This window comes from Adiantum capillus-veneris, chromosome 11 (assembly GCF_014529385.1).
Source record: "Adiantum capillus-veneris isolate H3 chromosome 11, ASM1452938v2, whole genome shotgun sequence".
Classification (NCBI taxonomy): domain Eukaryota; kingdom Viridiplantae; phylum Streptophyta; class Polypodiopsida; order Polypodiales; family Pteridaceae; genus Adiantum; species Adiantum capillus-veneris.
In genome coordinates, this window is record NC_140941.1 from 149,734,742 (window position 1) to 149,758,706 (window position 23,965).

At 43.8% G+C, this 23,965-nt stretch overlaps 1 protein-coding gene across 3 annotated transcripts in view; it reads right to left on the bottom strand.

The window, feature by feature from the left end:
- Positions 1-1,030: 1,030 nt before the first annotated feature.
- The window catches only part of LOC147448211 (serine/threonine-protein kinase ATG1c-like), a 36,237-nt gene continuing 13,302 nt past the window's right edge, over positions 1,031-23,965 (bottom strand). The window contains exons 2-14 of one of the 3 annotated variants that reach the window (XM_086524093.1): positions 12,406-12,523; positions 12,075-12,133; positions 11,923-11,987; positions 11,746-11,839; positions 4,204-4,284; positions 4,020-4,122; positions 3,187-3,244; positions 2,670-3,031; positions 2,283-2,590; positions 1,944-2,211; positions 1,791-1,861; positions 1,539-1,659; positions 1,031-1,402 (exon numbers count right to left, since the gene is read on the bottom strand). In XM_086524093.1, coding sequence (XP_086380219.1) covers positions 1,395-1,402; positions 1,539-1,659; positions 1,791-1,861; positions 1,944-2,211; positions 2,283-2,590; positions 2,670-3,031; positions 3,187-3,244; positions 4,020-4,122; positions 4,204-4,284; positions 11,746-11,839; positions 11,923-11,987; positions 12,075-12,133; positions 12,406-12,523 — 1,716 coding nt within the window. In that variant the 3' untranslated portion in view covers positions 1,031-1,394. Of the gene's footprint in view, positions 1,660-1,790; positions 1,862-1,943; positions 2,212-2,282; positions 2,591-2,669; positions 3,032-3,186; positions 3,245-4,019; positions 4,123-4,203; positions 4,285-11,745; positions 11,840-11,922; positions 11,988-12,074; positions 12,134-12,405; positions 12,524-12,641; positions 12,696-23,965 lie in introns of all 3 variants that reach the window. The other 2 variants (XM_086524094.1, XM_086524092.1) reach the window with 2 other exon arrangements.

The following is a 23,965-nucleotide window of genomic DNA, read 5'->3' on the forward strand; positions in this document are numbered from 1 at the left end:
TGAGCGCCCAACACACATATCTCTATAGAGGTAGGAGCTTAGACAAAGACACAGAGAGAGGACATGGGTGGCATCGACACAACCCTTGTAGAAAACCTACAGCCCAATTGCGATTAGGGCCCGTTTATTGGGCCCTTAAAAATGTTTTGAAATAGAGATGGGGCTTGAGCGGGGTTAGGCTGATCTATTACAAACATGCGGGCATGGGCATTGCACACTAAGCCATTGTAATGTTCTTATGTTCTGGGGGAGGCCCTCTACCCAATTAGTGGGTTCAAATTGTAGCCACATGCTTTGGACCCACAAGACGGCACAAATAATAGTTCTTACGCTCACCTGATAGCTTCATTCAGCATCCATCTTTCAAAGATTTATTCCCTCTGTTTGAAGAGAAGCGCTCTCTCCCAATGATGACCCCTGGTCACAGGCACCTGGGCCGCTTCTTGCTCGAGAAGTATCAATATCAACAGCACTCACTCCAGACAGGGAGTCAAATATAACACATTAGTAGACCAGCCTCAGAAAATTCTTGAAACCTGCTCAGATGACATCTCACCGAGGTACGAAGCACAAGCAGGAATAACTCACACCAACAACCAAGAGCTCCTGATTATAGACCATCACATCACATCAACACGGGAGACCAATACAAGACATCAGAGCCAAACATCAAAGACATCATCAAGGGAGATGGCAAGGGAGGGCCACTCATGTGTGTCCTTGCAGAGAGCACTCCATTCAAACCAAGGGAACGTGTGGCGAATGTGGTGAGAACCAAGTGCACTCTGGATTGTGGGCTTACCACAGTTGCAATGTGATACTTCTCCCAATATAACCAACTGTCCATGGGGTGATACAAACTGTTGTAAAATGATTCACACTCGTACAATTGCACCAGGAACGCAAGGGAGGGCCACTCATGTGTGTCCTTACAGAGACCACTCCATTCAAATCCAAGGGAAAGTGTGGCGAATGTGATGAGAACCGAGTGCACGCTGTGGCTGGTGGGCTTACCACAGTTGCAATGTGATGCTTCTAAGTGAATGTTGAACTCAAAACTCTGTACAAAGTATATTTACAACCAAGAAATATTCCGGATTTTCTGCTTACAAAGGTATAGACACTATGTAGATTAGGCACCTCAGACTGGTATGGCACCAAATATACGAAGGGGAGCTTCAAGAGGATCATATATTACAAAGTAGGAAGATGTCTGTTCTTTGTCACCTTCCGCTATTGCCAAAATCAGGGTAGGCTATGCGGCTGGAGTCTGAGGTGTGCAAGTTTGAGCCATGAGGTGTTTTGAGTTCAATCCTCTCCTCAATCCCTGTGGCACGTCTTTACCAACTATTGCAGCAGAGACTTATGGTCATTTATACAGCTGTATATTGGTCTCACCGTTCTACAATACGCACACAACATGTTTGACAGAGAGGGTATTAACTACTGCTGAAGATTAACTTTATACGCTGCACAAAGATTTTGCCTTTTTGCAATAATGTCAATGTAATAATGAAGGCGTTGCCTATCAGCGTTACCCAAAAGCAAGCGTGGAGTTATGGGCAAGGCTGCAGCTTCAACCAGGAGAAAGTACAATATGGTGGCTGCTTTGCTGTAAGCTGCTGCTGCATTTGCCAAATTCCCCATGAGTTCATCCACCTAATAAAAGTCAAACAATCAGAGCAAGCTGATAGAATTGTTACAAAATCTAAATAGTTTACTTCCTTCGAAAATGGTTATGATTTGCGATAAAGAAAATAAAGAAAAACCCTTGCTTAAATCCTGCTTACAGCTGCAGTTTTTCCTGCTGCTAGAGCAGCTTGATATATTATCTCCATGGGATCTGGAATCTCTGTATTGCCTGCACAAATAATGTCTGAAGTTTGATCACCTCATAAACCTTGCAACAAATAATTCACACAACAGGCTGTTAACACAAGTACCATCTAAGCCCTGAACATGAGGGGCTAGCCCTTCTGCTTGTTCAACCGCGGCACAGAATCTCTGCTCTACACGAGAACACAATGTTTCAAATCCACATTCATTCTCTGGTATGCATAGGAAATCCAGAGAGAATTTTCTGTTCTCATTTTCGCCACGTGTATGTGTGTCAAAACCACCAGCCTTTCTGGAAGTACTCAGTGCTTCCTTCCAAACTGCTAGGCATACTAAATGCATTGAAAAGGCTTCTAGAAATTGGCCTCCAACACACTGCATACAACGAAGCATTTAATGTTTCACAAATCAGATAATTTTTCAAGAATTAGGAAAACAAGTTTTACCTTGTTGTGAGCCAAATCAGCAATTGTCTCTGCACATTTATGGAGAACTTGCAGTCTTGTCAGACGATTAGCTCGTGCAAATCCAATATCAAGCAAGTCCTCAGAAGCTCCAGCCTCCTCAGAAAATACAGCTTTTGGCAATGGTGTATTCACCATAGATACTTTCTGAGGATTTTTACAAGGCGATTGCTGTCCCACACAGGTAGATTGCTCACTTGCCGAAAAAGAAATGGCATCCGTTGATGTGACAGGTACACTGACAAGAACATATTCTTTCTCCAAAACCTCCATAGAGTCTATCATAGCACCTGAAACATTTGATGATTACAGTCATGGTAATGCTTACTACGATGACCTCCCAAATAAGATCTAACAATCACCATGTACCTTTGGAGTGGCTTATCGCTAAGCCACATTGTTCACCCTCTGCACCAGTTCGAAGGCCCTCACTTGCAATAGCCTTACTTGGTTTTGCATCCAGAGATTCATTCTTGTGAGTAGAGCTACCTCTCTCTCTTTGCAACATACCCTTTCTCTCACGTAAGGTCAAAGTAGCGTCTCGCTCCCCAGAACCTCGTAATGCACTGAAAGGAGTTGCTTTATGTGTTGTGTTAGCATTGCTTGTAGGAGAAGCAGAAATAAACTGAGGGTCTTCATCCAGTAAAAAGGGCATTGGCTCCTCTTGAAACGATCTTGCTTCAGCAGAACAGCGCAAAGTTTCTCCAGAGCTGCAATACGTAGGTTCATGCCTGTCAAGGAAAAGATGAAGTCTCAAACCCTTAGGAGAAGCACCTGTAAATGCATCTCCATCCTTCAAGAAATAGTATAATAATCAAGATGTAGAAAACCCTGCTATTACAAAAATAGTATCTGATTCGAAGAGCTTTCTCAATTAAAGTAGTACCTCACTGGCTCAGCAATAAAACTGTGGTTGAAAAATTCTTCGAAAGATAAGCGCTCGACTGCAACAAGAAAAAAACCCATCAGTTTGAAACCAACCCCACAATCTCAATAACATCAGAAGACCCGTAGGAGTGCAGCTTTAAGCTAAAATTCACCTGCAAGAGATAAGCTTACTACTTCCCACATATGCAACGAACAAAATGATGATGAAATTGAAACAAAATTGTCAATTTGCGAGCTTTTCAGTGGGTGCACCCATATGCGATTAAGGCTTCTTAACATTGTATTTCATATCTTTCTCTAAAATTCTTCACAAGTTCTCTTCACATTAGATTGTTTTGGCATTTATGCTATGTATTTTGTTGTTTTTGGCTAAAAGATGTAGGCACCTGCATTGTTACTCCCGTAAATTTCTGTTTTCACTGTGCATTCGAAGATGCTATCAAACCCTTCCTAATTTCTTTCTTCAGGAAAATTGGCAACTTTAGGGATAGGCACCTACGTTGTTACTCCAGTAAATCTCTGTTTTCACTGTGCATTCAACGATGCTATCAAGCCCTTCCTAATTTCTTTCTTTAGGAAAACTTGCAACTTTAGGGATCTCTTGCACAAGATAAATGTTTTGTAAATTGAATTGGTGTTCTGAGATCACATTTATATTTCCGTCAAAATAATTATATGTCTCCCTAATAATGAGTTTCATGTATGTCCGTCCGCAACACCCACTGGTATTTCATAACTTTCAATTAACTAACCATTTTGTACATTTACTTTACTCCACGTAAGAAAGGAACATTTACAACTTAGAAACTTCCATTCAAAGTCAAAGGATACCTGGATCTTTTCTTAAAAGTTTTCGACAAAGGTCGATGCATTCGGGGTGTAGCGCAGAGTTGGGAAAATGCAGATAGGTTGACTTCTGAATATTTTGAAGTAACTGTACAAAAAAAAATGCGAATCGCCATTCAGAAATAGACAACTACCAACTCAGCACATTCTTTAACAGAATTAGAAAGACCTGATAAGGACTTTGCCCCGTGAAGGGTGGTTGACCAGTCACCAACTGATAAAGAATCGTTCCAACGCTCCATAAATCTGCCTAGAGAATGAAGCCAATCTCAGATAAATTCGCAATCCTACATTCAACCTCTCTCTCTCTCTCTCTTTGTCCCCCCCCCCCCCCCCCCCCCCCGCTGCTGCCCCTGCGCTCGCGCTTCCTCTCGCCCCCCCGCTGCTGCTGCGCTCCCGCTTCCTCTCGCCCCCCCGCTGCTGCCCCTGCGCAGGTGAATCTCTCCCTCTCCCGCCCCGCACCCGCCACCCCTGCCCCTGCGCTCCCGCTCCCGCTCCCTCTCTCTATCGCGCTGCTTCTCTCTCTCTCTATCGCTCTCTCTAATTTTAACCTTTTAATTTTTTAACTTACTAACTTTTTAACTCTATCATTTTTAATTTTAACTCTATCGTGTTGCCTCTCTCATTGCAAGAGACCGTAAACAAACAAGGCGAAGACCTACGAGCACTTGCAATGGAGAATGGCACACTAAGGGTACTTGTGGTTGAGAATGAGAATCTCAAGAGGACACTTGAGATGCAAACAACATGTTTGATACAACTTGAAGAGGAAGTCAAGGAATGTAAACGCTCTCTTGTGGACTTGAATGATTTGAAGGAGCGGATGAGCAAAGTAGAGCATGACCATGTATTGAAAGAGGAGAAATTTGACACTATGAGCCGGGATGTATGCGACATGAAAAATGTATGCACAAATAAGTCTTGGGCTGATGTATGTGGTAGCAATGTGGTTTCTAATTCCTCACTCATGCAAGCTATGGTTCAAACAAAGAATGTTGAGAATGTGGATGTGGAGGAGTTGAAGGAACGGGAGCGACGTTCCAAGAACATTGTTATTCGTGGAATTCCCGAAGAGAAGTTAGAGACACCTCCTTCTCTTGCCATTGTTATTGAAGATTTCTTCAAAACCCACTTTGGCATGTCCGGAGTTATGGTCTATGGAGCACATAGAGTGGGGAAGCAAGGAGCTCCTCGCTCGGGAGAACGGCCAATTGTATACACCATGCCGGATGAGACCAAGCGAAAGATTATCCTTGATAATAGTTGGATCTATTTGAGGGATACAAAATGTTTTGTATGTGAAGATCGCACTATTAAGCAACAAAATATGCGTCGCAAGGCATATGAGGAAAAGAATAATAAAAACAAGGAGATCTCTCATGAAGAAAATGTGCCCAAGGAGGAGGCAAGTCTCTCAAGCAAATAGGGATGCGTGACCTATGAGACCGAGTTACAATTGAAAATATGCTTTTGGAATTGTAATGGATACCCATGGAATGCGGGGGTTGGCATTGATAAACTAACAAGCAAAGCCGATGTTGTACTTCTTGTTGAAACTTGGGAGCATGATACACAAAGGATTAACGGCTTGGAGGATTACAATGTACATTCATTGATGTGGTCAAAGAATCTCAAGCAACGAAGAGGACAAGGAGGGTTAGCATGTATGGTTAAGAAAGGATTGGAAGATTTTGTATCAATTGTGAAGATGAAAGATGACAAGTACAAACGTTATGTATGGCTGAAAATTATGACACCAAAAAGAGCACCCATTTTTGTAGCCGGTTGCTACATTCCTCATCATGATTCTCCCTTTTATGCTTGCATGGATAGAGATCAACCATTTTCTGATTTGGAAGAGGACGTTGCTTATTTCAAAGGTGAAGGTGATGTTATTGTATTTGGGGATATGAATGCTCGCACAAAAACATTGCAACATGATACTCAACAATTTGATATGCCATACATTTCAAGGGAGTTGGAGGAAGTTCACTTGTATGATCGTACTTCAATGGATGAGAAAGAGCCGGATCAGTATGGAAAGTTACTTTTACACATGTGTAATAGCACGGGTATGCTCATTGCCAATGGTGTATCTTTGTGGAGTGGAACCAATGGATTTACATGTAGGAGACATAATGGGGATAGTGTGATTGACTATATGCTACTCTTTGAAGCCATCATGTATCGCATAAAGAGTTTTATGTTTAGTCAATGGACCCCGAAATCCGACCATCGCACCTTATGTATTGACCTTTCATGTGGAGAAGCAACTAAGCATGATAATCTCAGCCAAAGGAAAGAGAAGTTATCACTATGTATGGATTTCAAACGGGCACCAATGTACATTGAAATGGTTGAGCAAAAATTATGGATGACAAAGCTTCAATGTGATGCACCATTGGAAACTAAATGGGAAGCTTTCAAGAAAGCTATTTGTTCTTGTGCGGAAGAATGCTTTGCCATAAAGCATCTCCATGGTATCAACAAAGATAGATCACGCAAAAGGTGGTTTGATAAAGAATGTCAAGATGCTCGAAAGTCCTTGATAAAGCTTGATGCAACTATGGACAAAGACAACTATCAAAGTCATTTGCATACATACAAGGCATTGATTCAAAAGAAGAGAAGAAGATGGGAAGTAAAGCAACAAGAATTTCAAGTCCAAGAAAAGGCACATGCATGTGGAAGATTTTGGAGAAACTTCAGAGGCAAGCGGGTTGAGAATTTTGGTAACTTGAGTCTAGTGGATATGTACACACATTGTAGGCAATTATATGAGCAAGCAAATACTGCCGTCTTTTTTTTACTATTGAGGATGTATGCGGTGGGCTTGAAAAGTTGGCCACTCGCAAAGCGGGAGATATTCAAGGTATCAAGCCGGAGATGATCAAATGGACGGGAGATTTTACCCATGAGTGGATGTGTGATATGTTCAACCTTGCACTTCAACATGGTATGCCTTATGATTGGAGTACTAATTGGGTTAAGCCTTTGCATAAAGGAGGGGATGTAAAGAATGTAAGCAACTACAGGACTATAATGATTGGGTCTCTTATGGCAAAGTTGTTTGGGTGCATAATGGAGATGAAATTGAGTGATTGGGCTGAAGAGAATGACAAGCGTGCAAAGGGACAAGCGGGTTTTCGTCGATGCCATAGCACCATTGATCATCTTGTCACTCTTCGTGTTCTCATGGAGGAAAGTCGGTTGAAAGGCAAGCGATTGTATTATTGTTTTGTGGACTTCAAGAAAGCCTTTGATATGATTCCACGTAACAATTTGTGGAGAAGGATGGAAGAACTCCAAGTGCCAAGTGAGTTTATGCTTGCGGTTTCTCGAATCTATGAGAAGGTGATTTGTCAATTGCGCATGGGAAGAGAAATTTCAGAAATTTTTGTAAGCACTATTGGGGTTAAACAAGGATGTCCATTGTCACCAACTCTCTTTGGTCTATGCATCGATCAATTGGAACAAATGATACTTGACTTTATGCAAGAAGAAGGCATTGAAGAGGTCACTATTTGCAATGCGGTAATCATGCTTTTGTTGTATGCCGATGATGTAGTGCTTCTAGCACACACTTTAGAAGATGCACAAAAGCTTATGGTTGTCCTTGAGAACTTTTGCTTGCATAGTGGGCTGATTGTAAATGAATCTAAAACAAAGGTTATGCTTGTGAAAACCAACCATAAGGAGAAGCCATGCATTGTGTACAACAACGAGACACTTGAAGTTGTTGAGAGCTTTAAGTACCTTGGCCTTGAGGTTCCATCCAATCACAAGTGGCATGAATGTGCTATGCGTCGTTTGGAAGCGGGAAAGAGAGCATATTATGCATTTGAGAACATGTGTAATGCGGGAAACATCAAGTGTTGGGTTCTCAGGAAGTATCTTTTTGATGCATTGGTGACACCGGTTCTTCTTTATGGAGTTGAAGTGTGGGGCGGGAGCATCTCAAAGTCTACTTGGAAAGAGTTTGAGAATGTCCAAAAGCGTTTTCTTACAAACTTTCTCCAAGTTAAGACACAAACACCATATATGCTCCTACTTCTTGAGTCGGGATCTCTTCCAATTGAGGTTATGGGCATGGAAAGGGTTGTGGAGTACATGATAAAGATGCGTCAAAACCCCTCACATCGACTTCCTACAATTGCATGGGAAGCAAGCAAAAAAGTTCAAAAGACGCATAAAAGCAAGATCTTGAGCACGGGATGGATGCAAGACATAAAGAAGTGGTTTGGGAGATGGGATGCATTACACTTGCTACATGATGCTTCAATTGACTCTCAAGTGAATGAAGCTTTTCTACAACGCCAATGTATTACGGCTTGGGAGAAATCCGGTGGGTCACGCTTCATACATTACACCACCTATATTGCCCCCAACTACAAAACCATGTTCTTCGCTGAGAGAGGAAACCGTACTCACACTTACATGCTTGAGCCTATTCCCTTGTCCGCGATACGCACTATCGCAGCAATTCGGCTTAGCTCCCATTTCCTTCGATGCGAGATAGGGCGTTGGGGCAATGGAGAAGAGTCAAATCGATTGTGCACATTATGCTCACTGCAAGTTCGAGAGTCTGAGTACCACACACTACTAGAGTGCTCAGCTTTTGATCACATCCGAACTTGCTTCTCTCACATTTTCAGCCATAACTTAAACCTGCAGACTTTCCTCTCCCAGCCAAAGTGTGGGCTCTCCATTGCGACTCTCATCACTATAATTTTGGAGCATCGAGAGTCACTCATCAGCCATACACATACTACATCACATGTAACTTTGGTCCCATAGGTCATATTTGACCTCCGAGGACGATAATAAAATCTATCTATCTATCTCTCTCTCATCCGTACTCTATCGCTGCCCCTCCCTTGCCATACCTCCTCGTGTTCCTCCACTCGCCCAGCTACCACGTCCGTTGCTAGTATGGATGCACACGTGCGCTTAGTGGTTCTTTTTCGGACAGCGATCAAGCATGAGGAAGCTGAACGATAAAGCCGACCCCCTAGAGGATGCCATTCAAAAGTGCAAAGAGGAAATGACGGAGACCATTACCAAGATGAACCGCAATCTCTTGGGCACAATAAACATGCTCGAAGGACGCGTGTTGATCCAAGAGAGCAAGATAAATACGTTGGAAGACCGAGTGACGACTCAGGATGAAGAGATTGCGTCACTCAAGAAAGACCTCGCCGAAGCACGATCAAGACACACACTGGAAGAGGACGAACTGCAACCCTCAGTAATCGAAGAAATCAACACGATCAAGGAGTAAGTACGGGCCATCAAAGAGGGAGAAGAGCAACACAAAGAGATGACGACTTCTTGGGTGGATGTTCTTACCAAAACTCAACAGAAGGCGGATGAAGCCGAGAAATGGATCAAGGTGGCAAAGAAAGGAAAAGGCAAGGAGATAACGCCCACGTCCACACCCACTATCATTAATCAGACACTAGAGGAGGAACAAAGAAGACGGGTGCGCGCTTTACATGTGAGAATTTGCCGTCTTAAAGACAAAGGCAATGTGGACGAAGAGGTAAAAGAACTCATGGCCTTGATGGGGGTTCATGAGCCGACGTACACAAGAGCATGGAGAGTGGGCAACATTAAGAAAAATGGAAGCAGTGGGGAAACTTCAAAAGAAAGAGCACTCATCCTCCGTTTTCCCTCCATGGAAGCGAAGAAGTCCTTCTTGAAGAAAAGACCAACTCTTAAAGAGACGGGCATCTTTCTCGGGGATGATCTCACCCTCTCACAGATCGCTCACATGCAGGAAGTAATGCCGGAGATTAGAGCGGCAAGGGGAAAAGGCAAGATTGCCTTTTACCGAGATGGAGGAGTAGTAATACTAGAGCGACGCTCCACATGACGGTGCGAGACTTATGGGACCACACTCAAAGTGGCTTCCTGGAACTGTAATGGATCTATGCGTCTTGATGTGGGTGCTTTTGAGGATAGCTTTACTGGAAGAGACATCATCTTTTACTTTGAGACACACCAGGCCCCTGGGCAATCCATGCCTCACATCAGTGGATACAGGTGGGAGACAGCTTACAGACAGGAGACATGGCAGTGTTATTTAGAGAAGATCTGCAGCCATTGATACATATAGCCCGTAGGGATGAGCAGGCTAGGTACATGTGGGTGAGATTGAAAGCAGAGACACGCAGATATCTTTACATTGCTATTTGCTACTTTCCCCCGAGTACATCAGTCTATGCATCACCCAGAGGACAGTCCCCTTTTTCTATTCTGGATGATGACATATGGGAGTTCTCTAGAGATGGTGACATTATCATTCTAGGGGACTTCAATGCTAGGACTGCCCATCACCAGACCGTGTTTTATGATACTTCAGAGGAGATGTTGAGAGAGCTAGATGCTGTAGAGATGGGCCTGTCCAGACTATCACACGATGTGGAATATACTGAGTATGGGCGACACCTGATAGACATGGGCACCGCACATGGATTGGCCATCTTGAATGGCCTACAGAGATTTCCTGCTGCGGGAGGTTTTACATGCTTCCCACACAGACATGGAGCCAACACAGTGGACTATGTCATGGCACAGCCGAATCTCATCTCTAGTATCCAAGATCTCACAGTTGTGTCGGAATCATAAATTCTATGCATGTGCATCCTAGACTAGGTAGTTTTCCCTAACTCTTCAAATATCCCTAAGGGCACAGGTTCTTCTGAATGGTGGCCAACCATCTTTAGCAAAAGGACAACGCAAGCGTGCGCGCGCGCGAGAGAGAGAGAGAGAGAGAGAGAGAGAGAGAGAGAGAGAGAGAGAGAGAGAGAGAGGACACGAAGCGGCAGATATCTGCTTCCAGATGCACTGGCCTTAAGAGTCTAGCACCCCTTTCGATACTTCATCACACTATACAACTGCCAGGAGGTGAGCTCTGCGATCTGCTACTAAGCTGATCTTCACCGACTGGGCCTTTTTATTGGTACAAGGGGCCACTATAGTGGGCGCCCCCAAAAAGCACTGGCAACAGCTAAAAACAGAGCACGAAAAGCTAGCTGAAATGCTTCCCAAATCCGGTAATACGAATGCCACATCAGCGGCCTACAATTCGCAGCACAAACCACGGAAGTACATGGCACGTTATCACTTACGTGAAAATTGCCAGTTTAGAGCCGTTTTGGATTAATTGTGGCGTCCAGCCTTTAAGTCGTGACAGTGTGTTGGTCAGGTTGGTCGCGCTCCTTGCATCGGTTATTGTACATTGACCAAAGTCATCATGATGGTGAATGGTGAGCCATACGGAATGAACTTCCTAGTTGAGGCTATGTAAGTGAGCATTGGATACTCGCTTACTCTTATGCTGCACACAATTTTATCTTGCATTCGTGCACACTGGTTCTATTCTAACGACAAAACAAGGAGAGATGGTGCCTACCACTTCTTCTCAGGTATTCTTTGAAGTTAGGGATTTTGTACTGCTTAACCCTTACTATTGCAAATCATCTGAGCCACACATTGACAATATAGAGTGGACGCCTTACTATAAAAAGTCTACTTTTCACGCAAACTATCAGCTGCATTTTGCTCCTTTCTAGAATATGGAAATCACCACAATGGATATACCCCCGATTACCACTGAAGTAAAGTCTCGCCACGCAACAAACTTATTTCCTATCCCACTCTCAAGACGTGTGAGATGATGACTTAAGAGGGAGATGTCATGCCATACCTTTGCATCATATTTTTTGGACTGTAAAATTTCAGGCGCCATATATAATGGAGATCCACACAATGTTTCAGCCATTCCTTGTGGCTGCAAAGACCTGCAAAAGAACTCCACAGTGCTTTAAGAAAGCATCACAAAAATTAATAGCTAAGCAGCACAGAACAAAATCTTCATCATCACCTTGCAAACCCAAAGTCTGCTATCTTGAGCACTGCATTTGTGTCACTAGAAGATAGGAGAAGATTCTGAAAACAATTCCAAAAGAAAGAAAAATTTATCACTGAGCAAGAACAAATGAATTACAATTTCAAATACTCTACCAAGCTACCTACTTGCGGCTTCAAATCCCTGTGTATAAGATTGTTTGCTCGCAGAATTTGTAAGCCAGCACCTAGGCACCATACAAGCATAAAAGCATGAGATATCAAGGGGTACGAATTTGATTGCAAAGGACACGACTCATGCATTAGCTCCGTGTAAACATCAGGAAAGCTTGACACCAAGCTAATACAGACAATTACACTGATTCCTCACTGCACAATTTCCCACAATGTAAAGACAAAAGGTTCAAGCTTCATTCATCTGCATTCTGCTCAGTCAGTGGAAAAGAAAGCACCCAAAGATTGTCAGAGTGTGGAGGTGATTCAAATAGAAAGACCTTACCTAGCTGCCACATAAAGTGCCTCGCTGTAGCCTCTGGGACCTTTCCATGCCGATTGATGTAGGCACCTAAATCACCTCCAGCACAAAACTCCAGAACAAGGTAAATTCGGTTCGATGCCTACAGACAGAAACTAGCAAGCATTAATACATGATGCACATTTCGTAATGCCAAAATAAAGTGCACACTAACAAACATTAGCTTAGACATAGAAGGTTTAATGTTTTCTAATATTTACCTCAAAATTTTTGAGCTAAACTTCATAATCCAATAAGGTGCTTGCAAAGCAATGCTGCATAGGCAGATAAGGAGGCAACATGATTAAGTTCTTGCACTCCATCAATCTTTTCAACACAGTAGTCCAGTAGTTGGCCGTACTTTTTAGTGCTATTTTAAGTCTAATTCCCATACATGCAAAATTGTTTCTGTTCAAGAAGAAGATTGTCACTAGAGCAAGGTTGCATTCCGAACTCGTATTTATCATTCTTCCCATACCGTACAATAAATATGCGTACTGGTATTAGTACTTAACGCACTGGTTGTTACTTATACGCACTCATCAGCACACATAGAGGCTTGTATGCATGCATGTATATTAGGTCGTAGACATATGTATGTATATATACATACGTGTCATGTATGTCGGTGTGTATGCATGCATACTTACATGTATGCAGCCATGCCTAAGTAGACATGTGCATCTATTTGTAATCAGTACATAACGTATTTTCCATATTGGTAGTGATTACCATATTGTACAACGCTTTTATCGTTTTTTTTAACCGTAATTATCGTACCTATCCACCTTGCACTAGAGCTCAGGTACTTGAATTGCAAGGTAACCTTGATGCTTTCCCACTGAAAATCGGTGTGAAAAATACAGCAAGAACAGAAAAAAGGCCCCAAAGAGAGAGTGGCAGAAGACAATTAGTAGAAAACAAAGGTCAAAAAAAGTAGCAAAGTACGAGTTTTGCTATCTGCACAAAAACCAATATATATGTAGTAATCCTCCACAAACCTTTGACATTTTATGAACAGTAGCTTTGAATTAAATGCAGTTCGTGATAAATTATTGCTAAGAGTAGAAAACAAAAACATTTGGTCAATTCTGTGCCCTCCTTATTTTACAAGCGGTCCATTAAAATCCATGGAATGTTCACGATAAACTTAATTTACTCCAAATTTAATCAATAAGTAGAGAAAAACCAGCACAAAATCCAGAAATGTTAAAAAACGCTGACTCTTCGTCTGCAAATGTCAATGTGTCAAAGGTGGTAGCAGAAGATGCAATGAAGACAAGAACTAGCTCGCAAACCGGTGGACACCTCGACTCCAATCTAGAACACCTATAATGCCACATACATGAACAAGGCACCTATGGAGAAGAGAAATCATTAAAGTAGAGAAAGACAAGACATCAGAGAGAGAGAGAGAGAGAGAGAGAGAGAGAGAGAGAGAGAGAGAGAGATTTCGGAAAGGCTCTCCATGCTGATACAACTGCTCATACAAGTGACCAAGGGTGGTCCGGCATAGATATGACATGCCCCAATGGATAGACCCAAGGTACACACACAACTGCAACTGCCACTGCCACTGCCATCTCCTCCTGCACACGAGACCAATAACACGGTCTCCACACGGGCACCACCTCCAACATGCTCTGCAAGCATAGGTGCACCTCCTCCTAGCTAGATCTAGATCTGGATCTGGATCTCGGATGAGAAACCCTGCCACTGCAAGCATAGGTGCACCTCCTCCTAGCTAGATCTAGATCTGGATCTGGATCTCGGATGAGAAACCCTGCCACTGCATGATCACAAGGCCTGTGAAAGTCTTCCCTGAGGAAGTACTGCACTGTAGAGAGGGTCTCTACACACTGCCTCTGCTTCCCAACAAAAACGATGGGGCTGATCTGAAAAAATAAGCTGGGCTAAAACGCTAGGAGGGGATCCTGTTGTGACTGCCAGCCAAGGGCACATTTCCACCCAATGGGCTGCCCCCTGAAGGCGCCCCCTCTTTGGGCTCTAATGCTATGTCTACAGAGGTGACCCCCCCCCCCCCCCCCCCCACCTCCCTATATAGGGCCACAAGCTGGCTGGCTGACCCAGTCCTTGGCATCCATGACATAGGAAAATAGGGAAATAGGAGGAACTACCAAAAGAAGGGCACCAGATGCCTATAGGGATCAGGGGAAAAAATAAGGGTGACTGGGATACCAACAGGAGCCTATATGGCCATGGAACCAAGCCAAAACCCCGAGCTCAACATGGATGGAACCCGACATGAGAAAACTACCTCACAATGCCGGGCACGGCCACAAAACAGACCTCACTCCCAACACTTGTCCCTGGGAGAAACTAGGACCAATTGAACGAATCCAGAGAGATGCCATAACTCTTAACACCCCCTCTCAGCTCCTGGGAAGGAAGACAGACCAGGAGAGGGTTTCGTTGGACGAGGATACCTACAACAAATCTCTGCATTAGAAAAGTATACAATCCATCTACTACCCCCGAAAGACGTATGGGAAATAAAATGCTATCCGCTGAAAGTAAACGAGCTCTAACAAGAATCTCCTCAACTAAACCAACTCACAAGTCGCACAACCAGCATCAACAGAAGGTGTTGCCAAATTGGCTTTATCTGACAGAAAAATAATTCTAAATGAATTATTGGATTTATAAGTGAGAGGGTTTTCTCGCTTGGAACACCAAGGAAAAATAATTCTAAATGAATTATTGGAATTTTAAGTGAGAGGGTTTTTCTCACTGGAGACATCCGAGTACAGAATATTCCAAGTGCGTCATTCAAAGTAATGACGGGAGTACTGAGAACGGGAATATCTGTAAGGCCACCAAGAACGGGTACTTTTGATGCGTCACATCGGATGGGTGACAGGGAGCATCGGAAAGAAGTATCCGACCATCCGGGAACGGACATCTCTGATGTGTCATAGGATGGGTGACATAGAGCATCGTGAAGGAGATTGTACAGTAAGTTCGGTAGGAAAGGACTAGGTGATGGGTATTCCTGATGCGTCACAAGGTGGGTGTGTCACCAGGAGGTGTATTTTTCCTGTTGCCTTCCGTAAATAAGTATTAGATATATTTATTTTATTTTTACTTGTTTGTCCCAAAACCCTTGGAAAGGTGCAAGTGGACATTGCATGGCCAGTGTGAAACGGCTGCAGCCAAATGGGTTTCTCACCTCGGGGATCTAGGTCGGTCAGACAGGGACTGCCCGAGCCAATTAGCACTGAATTCTGATGAGTATGGAAGCTCGTGTGCGCCAAACTGGAATTTGGGCCACTCGTCAAGTCACTGCAACTTTATAAGTTGAAAGGGGCCAGTAAATTAACCCACATTGTAGATGTTGGTCAGGAGACCGATAGGGACGCCATGGAAGCATCTCCTAAAATTTAGGGAACTGTTATTTTTGACCGGAAAATGTGTTCGCGTCATTAGCTTTGGAATGACAAGGGGAACATTTTATTGCTCTGCTGCCAAGTCAACTGACGCACCAGTTGAGATATTTTTAGCAGGGAAAGCCCAAACTCGGAAACTGGGCGACGTGTCAGCCTGTGAGCGATTCTGCTACTCTGGGAGGCAAAAACGAGCTGCATATCAACAAAGGGGGCGCCATTTTCAGCCTCAGGTGGATTGTAGCAGGTAAAGAAGCTATGGAATGCTTACCTTGCCCTCTATGCACAGTATGGTGACGGGAGTGATGCCCCGCACGCTACATACTGCTCTCTTTCTCCCCTACGTACAGTATGTTATGCCCCACTAGTGGGCTTCTCATTTGACCTATGTACAGTTCTGGGGGTTTATGCGCGTTTGCCAAGGCAAGAGCCTTCTGAACAGGAACCGGATTAGCTAATTGCTAATCCCCCACAGGTACGCACAGTTCCATCACGAAAGATTGCGAGTTTTCTCGCGTGAAAACTCGTCCAATTCACAGGGGAACTGTGCCATTGCGTGCGGGAGCCCTTGGGACACACGTAGGCGTGTTCGCTCCGCTAAAAACGATCCGAAACAGGGAATTACAGCCTGCTGTGTTTTTCTGCAGGTTTAGGGGTTTCGCACCTAAACTGCAAGGGAACATCGGGGGAGCCTCGTGACAGCCTTGGGATGCGTGTACAGGTTTTTGGGCTCCTGACAGTGAAAAACAGAGAATTACAGCCCGCTGAATTTCTGTGACAGCTCACCAGAAAGCTTCCAGATATCGAGGGAATCCGTCCTAGACAGGTGTTTTTGACCTACAGGGGTTTTTGCGTCGTTATGCTGTCAAAATCCGGTCGAAAACCTGCGTTTTCAGCCCTCGCCAGGTTTGGACAGCTTTGTGAAAGCTTGTGCTAAGTGGTCGGATCGTCTACCTTAATTTGAATAAAGAAATACCGAAAGGGGCGCCAGTCTTTGGGGCCTACAGGGTGTCGGTCTCGTGTGCGCAGTGACATTCTAGTCGCTGGACGCAACTGTGTTCTCTTCCCTTCTCAGTGCTCTGTGTAAAGTTAACAGGTAATTGAAATAGTACCGCCCTCTACGTTGTATAGGCCGGTTATAGGGTGACGGGTGCATCGGAAAGGGAATATCCATAGTCGGGAGGAAATTCCGAACTATGTTAGAATTGTGCACAAGGAAAAAGAAAGCACTTGAATGAAGATGGGTTCAGAGGAAACTTTGAGGAAAACAGATGCTTTTTGAGAAAGCGGGATTGCTTTTCGGGAAAGCAGATGCTTTCCCGCGAGGAAGTCTATGTCTGCATTGCAACTGTGCATGTGATTGCATCCAGGGACACCTGGGAAGTGCTGTGAAAGCATTGTTTTTAACTTATAAGGTTTTATTGAGTTTTTGGGCAGGTTCATACTATTTTTAAAATACGCCGGCCGCCCACTTAATAAGTGGGCAGCCATCTGATAAATAAGGCAACAGATCAGCAAGCGTTTTCTCTCTCTCTTTTTCTGGCAGAACAGAAAAAAAAATTGGAAAAAAAAAACAAAAAAAAAACAGCCGCAATCTCTACGCGAGCAGCTATTCATGTCCGTGGCTAGGAGCTATAAAAGCATCACATGCCCTCACTCAGAGAGGAGGACCAATCTTTGCAAGGAGGAGATGCTACTGCAGATTTCAGCCGTAAAGAAGACGTTGCCGATGATGCCCATGGCTGCCCCAAGTGTACCAGATGTCGCCAAGACCCAGTGCGCGAGTTCCCTCGCGAAGAAGTGCCTACGAAGCGTGTTTCCATCGCGACAAGTTGCTGTTTTTCTCTGTTTTCAGCACATAAACGTCGTAGACGGGGCTGATTTACGAGAAGGAACCCGAGAACACACCTCTTTTGTGTGTAGGATTGGAAGAGAGGATTTTCTCTGGAGAGATCTCTTCCGAGGAATTGCTTTTTCGAGAACCGAGTTGCGTTTCGAGCGTCGAGACTTTGAAGGTAACGATTTTCATGTTCTGATCTTTGAGTATTTGATTGCAGGTGTACTTCCTCTTCGTGAGGGAGTAGGAGCAGAGGAAGGCATGAGCCTCTGCAGGAGAAAAGCGCTCTGAGGAACTAGAGCCAGATCAGCCCAAGGGTTTCGTACCCGAGTTTGGGAAGTAGATCCACGGATCGGAGAGAGGTAGTCTCTCAAGTTGTGATCCGGAAGTTGGGATTCCCAAGTAAGGACTTCGTGTCCGGGAAAGCAGAGTTGGTCTGCGGGAAGAGGACTCTGGAAAGAAGAGTTGCAGGGATGCCATGCCCTGAGTCTGGAAGGTGAGATCCAGAGGCGAGAACCTTGATTCTCGAAGAGAACCTTGATTCTCGAAGAATGGGAATAAGGAACGGAAGTTCCTTGGAATAGGGTTTTGCCCTAGGAATTGGAAGCTGAGGCTTCCCAGAACCATCAAGTCTTATTCTAGAACGAACGTGGTAATACGTTCAGTTCAAGTGCTTGTATAGACTTCTCCTCAGTAATAAAGATACTATTACGGGGGGGGGGGACCAGCCCATCTTCTGGTCCCCAGTACTGTGTCGATCTTCTCTCTCTCTCTCTCTCTCTCTCTCTCTCTCTCTCTCTCTCTCTCTCTCTCTCTCTATTTCTCTCTATATCCTCTGGCTTCAATATTAAGTGATAAATTTTATTTATCCGAGTATATTTTATATTGTTATGCGCTCCCGTTTGTGACAGTGGTATCAGAGCATGGTGTCCTCTCTTTCTCTGTAAAGGTGGACGACTCTGGGAAGATACGGGAAGAAGCCATGACAAGCCAAGAGAGAAGTAAGCAGGTGGAACCTAAGTCCTGCAAGGAAAAGCTCGTAGAGTTGGAAATTTTTTTTCTCTCTGCAAGAAGTCGACACAAGGCTTGGGATTCTCTGAGAAGGCGACGAGAGCATGATGCTCAAGAACCTAGAGAATCCAAGGAGCGGAATGCTCGAGATTCTTCAGAATCCAAAAAATATCCATGAACGTCAATCCAGAACTATAGCCATGAAATCCCGTCATTCCGGGAAGGATATGAAGAAGGTCTCTAGACCTAGAACACTTCCAGTCAAGTTTGATACTTTTGACGGAAGGGAAGATGCCCCGAAAGCTACCGCATTGATTCGACAAGTTTGAAGTTGCCTTTGCAAACGGCAATTTCTAAAAAAGCGTCGAAGATGAGGCATGTGATTAAACACCTCAAGGGGATTGCAAGTACTTGGTGGTATACCAAAGCTCTACAAGGAACTTACAACAAGACTTGGATTCAATTCAAGGCTGAATTTTTTGACAAATTTTTTTTCCTCTATGCTTTGAAGAAGGCATCCAAGAAGATTGGGATCGGTGTGCCCAATAGAAACACGAGTGAGTCAAAGCAAGTAGTGGTTCACTCTTGCCAAGGTAGCTCCATTCTTGATCCTCTCTGAGGAAGGAAAGATGAACAAATTTAACGAAGGACTTTTGCTCGAATTTGTAAACCCATCTGCAAGATACTTTGCAGCAGATGGTGGAGTCAGCAATACAAAGCTGAAAGTGTACACCTTAGTGTACATAGAATCCACTCCCCGTGGTGGGACGAGAAACATTGAACACAGAAAGTTTGGAGTAAGGGAATTAAATCTAACTCCTGACTTCTTGAATAGAAGACCCTTGAACTTTAAGTGAGAGGGCAGGTTTTTAATCAAAGTTACATCTTTGAGGAAATCATAAAGTCCATTATGCTTGTTTGCTCTTTTGCACGAGGTATGGTTGTGTCTAACCAGGACAATCACTCTCGAGTGTTTATGAGAGTAAGGTTGAGTCAGAACATTGTTTATACGATGAACTGCTTTGCTTAACCATCCGGAAGGTCCATGATTGATCTGGTATCCGGTAGTTCTCCAACAAATTACCTGCTATTTCGGGTAGGAAATTATGAAGGAACCATTCTGAGTTTTCAAGCAAAGAAAAGCTTTCATGAAGCTTGAGTACTCTTTAAGCCCACACCCCCTACTCGGTAAGGGAAGATATGGTAGTGCTTTTTGCACAAGTGAATGAACACTCTCTTTACGAGGGAAGGAACAAGCAACGACTACGGCCTGTGCTTGAGGAATCCAAGGATTAAAATCCTAGATTATTTGATGAGCGGGTTTTGCTCTAAGATCGAGCCAAGTGATCGTCAAGTTGAGCATCTTCGCTCTAAGGATCTTACGAAGGGAAGGTAATTTCCCAGGTTCACCGAAACTTTAACACAGCTTAAGAATTATGTATACTTTTGAGTACATGGATAAAACACGTAGATGCAGACCTATGCCAAGGAACTGGACGAGAGTTTGTTATACTCTCTTGAGCGCCTTTTTGCGCGCAAGAATATTCCGACACAAGAATCTCTATTTGAGATGTGTTTGGTAGAAGGAATTTGAGTTTCTCTACGGAGAAGAGGTTTTCCGATGGTCGTTGATCATTGAGTAAGCTACGTGCCTTTACCATTACAGTAGCAACTTTTGGTTGCGGTATATGTTTCTCCATGAGCAGGTCAAGTAGCATTTACACGCTGCTGGAATAAATTCGAACTATCATGTTTGTAAGAATATAGTTCGCCAACCATTTCAAAATGGTAAGAATTACATATGGGAGAACATCCCTGAGAATCAAAGAGGGTTCGCTCTATTGTGAACGAGGTTTGAACGTACGTTCAGAAAATGCTATGGCTAGAATCCTATCTGCCTGAGATTTTGCAAATCGCCATTGATGCTTGCAAGGTGAATCATTTTTTATGATTTTGTAAGGAAGAGACGCTAATGGGCGTCGGGAAATCTCTGCTGGTGGTAATAACTCGCAGGAGGAAAAGATTGGAAGGAAGTGCCGCCGTGCACAAAGAATCTTCGGATTGGAACCGTCCGCCGACGGCCCGAAACAAGAACCTTCTTTAAGGTGATCGCAAACTTTGTTTGTGAAAGAAAGACATCGAGCTTAATGCTCTATGACTTTAGCATTCCCTATGTGGGAGGACACAAGAGGTTTAATACCCTCTAGACTAACAGCGCAGGATTATGCGCAAGGACAGATACCTAGATTGATTTCTAGGAGGATTATTCTTCTCGGATTGAGAAGGTGGATTTGAGTTAATAGACTCTCGAATGAGGAAACGTTCAATCTGTTGGAAAGACGCGAATGACGAGTTCTTCCACGGTTTGTAAGTTGAATGAATGGTGAAGGATATCCTCGAGGTACTAGAGGAAGGACATGAACTGGTAAGGTAAGTATTGAATTTTTGAATTTTTGTTTAATTTAATTTTTAAGTTCTCTTTTGAGAAAGGACTAGCTCAACTCACCATTGAGCAAGATTTGGAATCTTTCCGGATTCTCCCCGGCAGTTCAGTTGGACCTCTACAGTTGAAGACAACTGTTTATAAGTGAGAGGGATGTTACCAAATTGGCTTTATCTGACAGAAAAATAATTCTAAATGAATTATTGGATTTATAAGTGAGAGGGTTTTCTCGCTTGGAACACCAAGGAAAAATAATTCTAAATGAATTATTGGAATTTTAAGTGAGGGTTTTTCTCACTGGAGACATCCGAGTACAGAATATTCCAAGTGAGTCATTCAAAGTAATGACGGGAGCACTGAGAACGGGAATATCTGTAAGGCCACCAAGAACGGGTACTTCTGATGCGTCACATCGAATGGGTGACAGGGAGCATCGGAAAGAAGTATCCGACCATCCGGGAACGGACATCTCTGATGCGTCATAGGATGGGTGACATAGAGCATCGTGAAGGAGATTGTACCGTAAGTTCGGTAGGAAAGGACTAGGTGATGGGTATTCCTCATGCGTCACAAGGTGGGTGACGGGTGCATTGGGAAGGGAATATCCATAGTCGGGAGGAAATTCCGAACTATGTTAGAATTGTGCACAAGGAAAAAGCAAGCACTTGAATGAAGATGGGTTCAGAGGAAACTTTGAAGAAAAATAGATGCTTTTTGAGAAAGCGGGATTGCTTTTCGGAAAAGCAGATGCTTTCCCGCGAGGAAGTCTACGTCTGCATTGCAACTGTGCATGTTATTGCATCCAGGGACGCCTGGGAAGTGCTGTGAAAGCATTGTTTTTAACTTATAAGGTTTTATTGAGTTTTTGGGCAGGTTCATGCTATTTTTAAAATACGTCGGCCGCCCACTTAATAAGTGGGCAGCCATCTGATAAATAAGGCAACAGATTAGCAAGCGTTTTCTCTCTCTCTTTTTCTGGCAGAACAGAAAAAAAAAAAAAACGGCCGCAATCTCTACGCGAGCAGCTATTCGTGCCCGTGGCTAGGAGCTATAAAAGCATCACATGCCCTCACTCAGAGAGGAGGACCAATCTTTGCAAGGAGGAGATGCTACTGCAGATTTCAGCCGTAAAGAAGACGTTGCCGGTGATGCCCATGGCTGCCCCAAGTGTACCAGATGTCGCCAAGACCCAGTGCGCGAGTTCCCTCGCGAAGAAGTGCCTACGAAGCGTGTTTCCATCGCGACAAGTTGCTGTTTTTCTCTGTTTTCAGCACATAAACGTCGTAGACGGGGCTGATTTACGAGAAGGAACCCGAGAACACACCTCTTTTGTGTGTAGGATTGGAAGAGAGGATTTTCTATGGAGAGATCTCTTCCGAGGAATTGCTTTTTCGAGAACCGAGTTGCGTTTCGAGCGTCGAGACTTTGAAGGTAACGATTTTCATGTTCTGATCTTTGAGTATTTGATTGCAGGTGTACTTCCTCTTCGTGAGGGAGTAGGAGCAGAGGAAGGCATGAGCCTCTGCAGGAGAAAAGCACTCTGAGGAACTAGAGCCAGATCAGCCCAAGGGTTTCGTACCCGAGTTTGGGAAGTAGATCCACAGATCGGAGAGAGGTAGTCTCTCAAGTTGTGATCCGGAAGTTGGGATTCCCAAGTAAGGACTTTGTGTCCGGGAAAGCAGAGTTGTTCTGCGGGAAGAGGACTCTGGAAAGAAGAGTTGCAGGGATGCCATGCCCTGAGTCTGGAAGGTGAGATCCAGAGGCGAGAACCTTGATTCTCGAGGAATGGGAATAAGGAACAGAAGTTCCTTGGAATAGGGTTTTGCCCTAGGAATCGGAAGCTGAGGCTTCCCGGAACCATCGAGTCTTATTCTAGAACGAACGTGGTAATACGTTCAGTTCAAGTGCTTGTATAGACTTCTCCTCAGTAATAAAGATACTATTACGGGGGGGGGGACCAGCCCATCTTTTGGTCCCTAGTACTGTGTCGATCTTCTCTCTCTCTCTCTCTCTCTCTATATATATATATATATCCTCTGGCTTCAATATTAAGTGATAAATTTTATTTATCCGAGTATATTTTATATTGTTATGCGCTCTCGTTTGTGACAGAAGGTACTTTTGTTGACTGCATTAAGAGAATGCATCAAAACTGAGGATAAAAGCATAAACTATTGGTCTCTAGATCACTTCCTAACTCTCAAGTGCTCCACGCTCGAGGAAAGAGTCGAAAACCAGCACCTCCCGCCACATACCACATGCCAGACTCTCCAATCTGCTATGGAAGTCCAAAGAATGACAACTGGAGAAAACAATTGTCCGATGACAAAGAACCAAAGAACTACACGAACCACCATATATATCATGATGAATTGCAAACTATATCTCCAGGAACTTCATCGTAATTGAGAGTGAAATTTGCAATTGATCCACATCTGTCTGAAACACATCCTGAGAGGATATCATCCCACTCTCAAAGTGAGTCGAGATCATACCTCCAATAGAAAGGAACAAAAGCCAATATTGAGACTGCAAAGAATATGACAAGATCGAGAGACCCTAGACCCAAGCTCTGCAAGAGAAGAACAAGGTGCCACCAAATAGACTGTCAATCAAGTAAGCTACACATGGAACAACTAGAACTGAAAGGAAGAAGTCCGCTAACTCCCATGCGAAAATTAACTCCCAAGCTGGCTCGACATCCCCCTTTGAAGGGAGAAAACTTAAGACCGTGGATAACTCCCACACCTCTCCAACTGTCTCTGTCTGTGTAATTGGATCACCTGAGGTAGGTGAATCCGAAAGAAATATACCTATAGAACGTGGGACAAATCTCGAAGAATCAAGAAG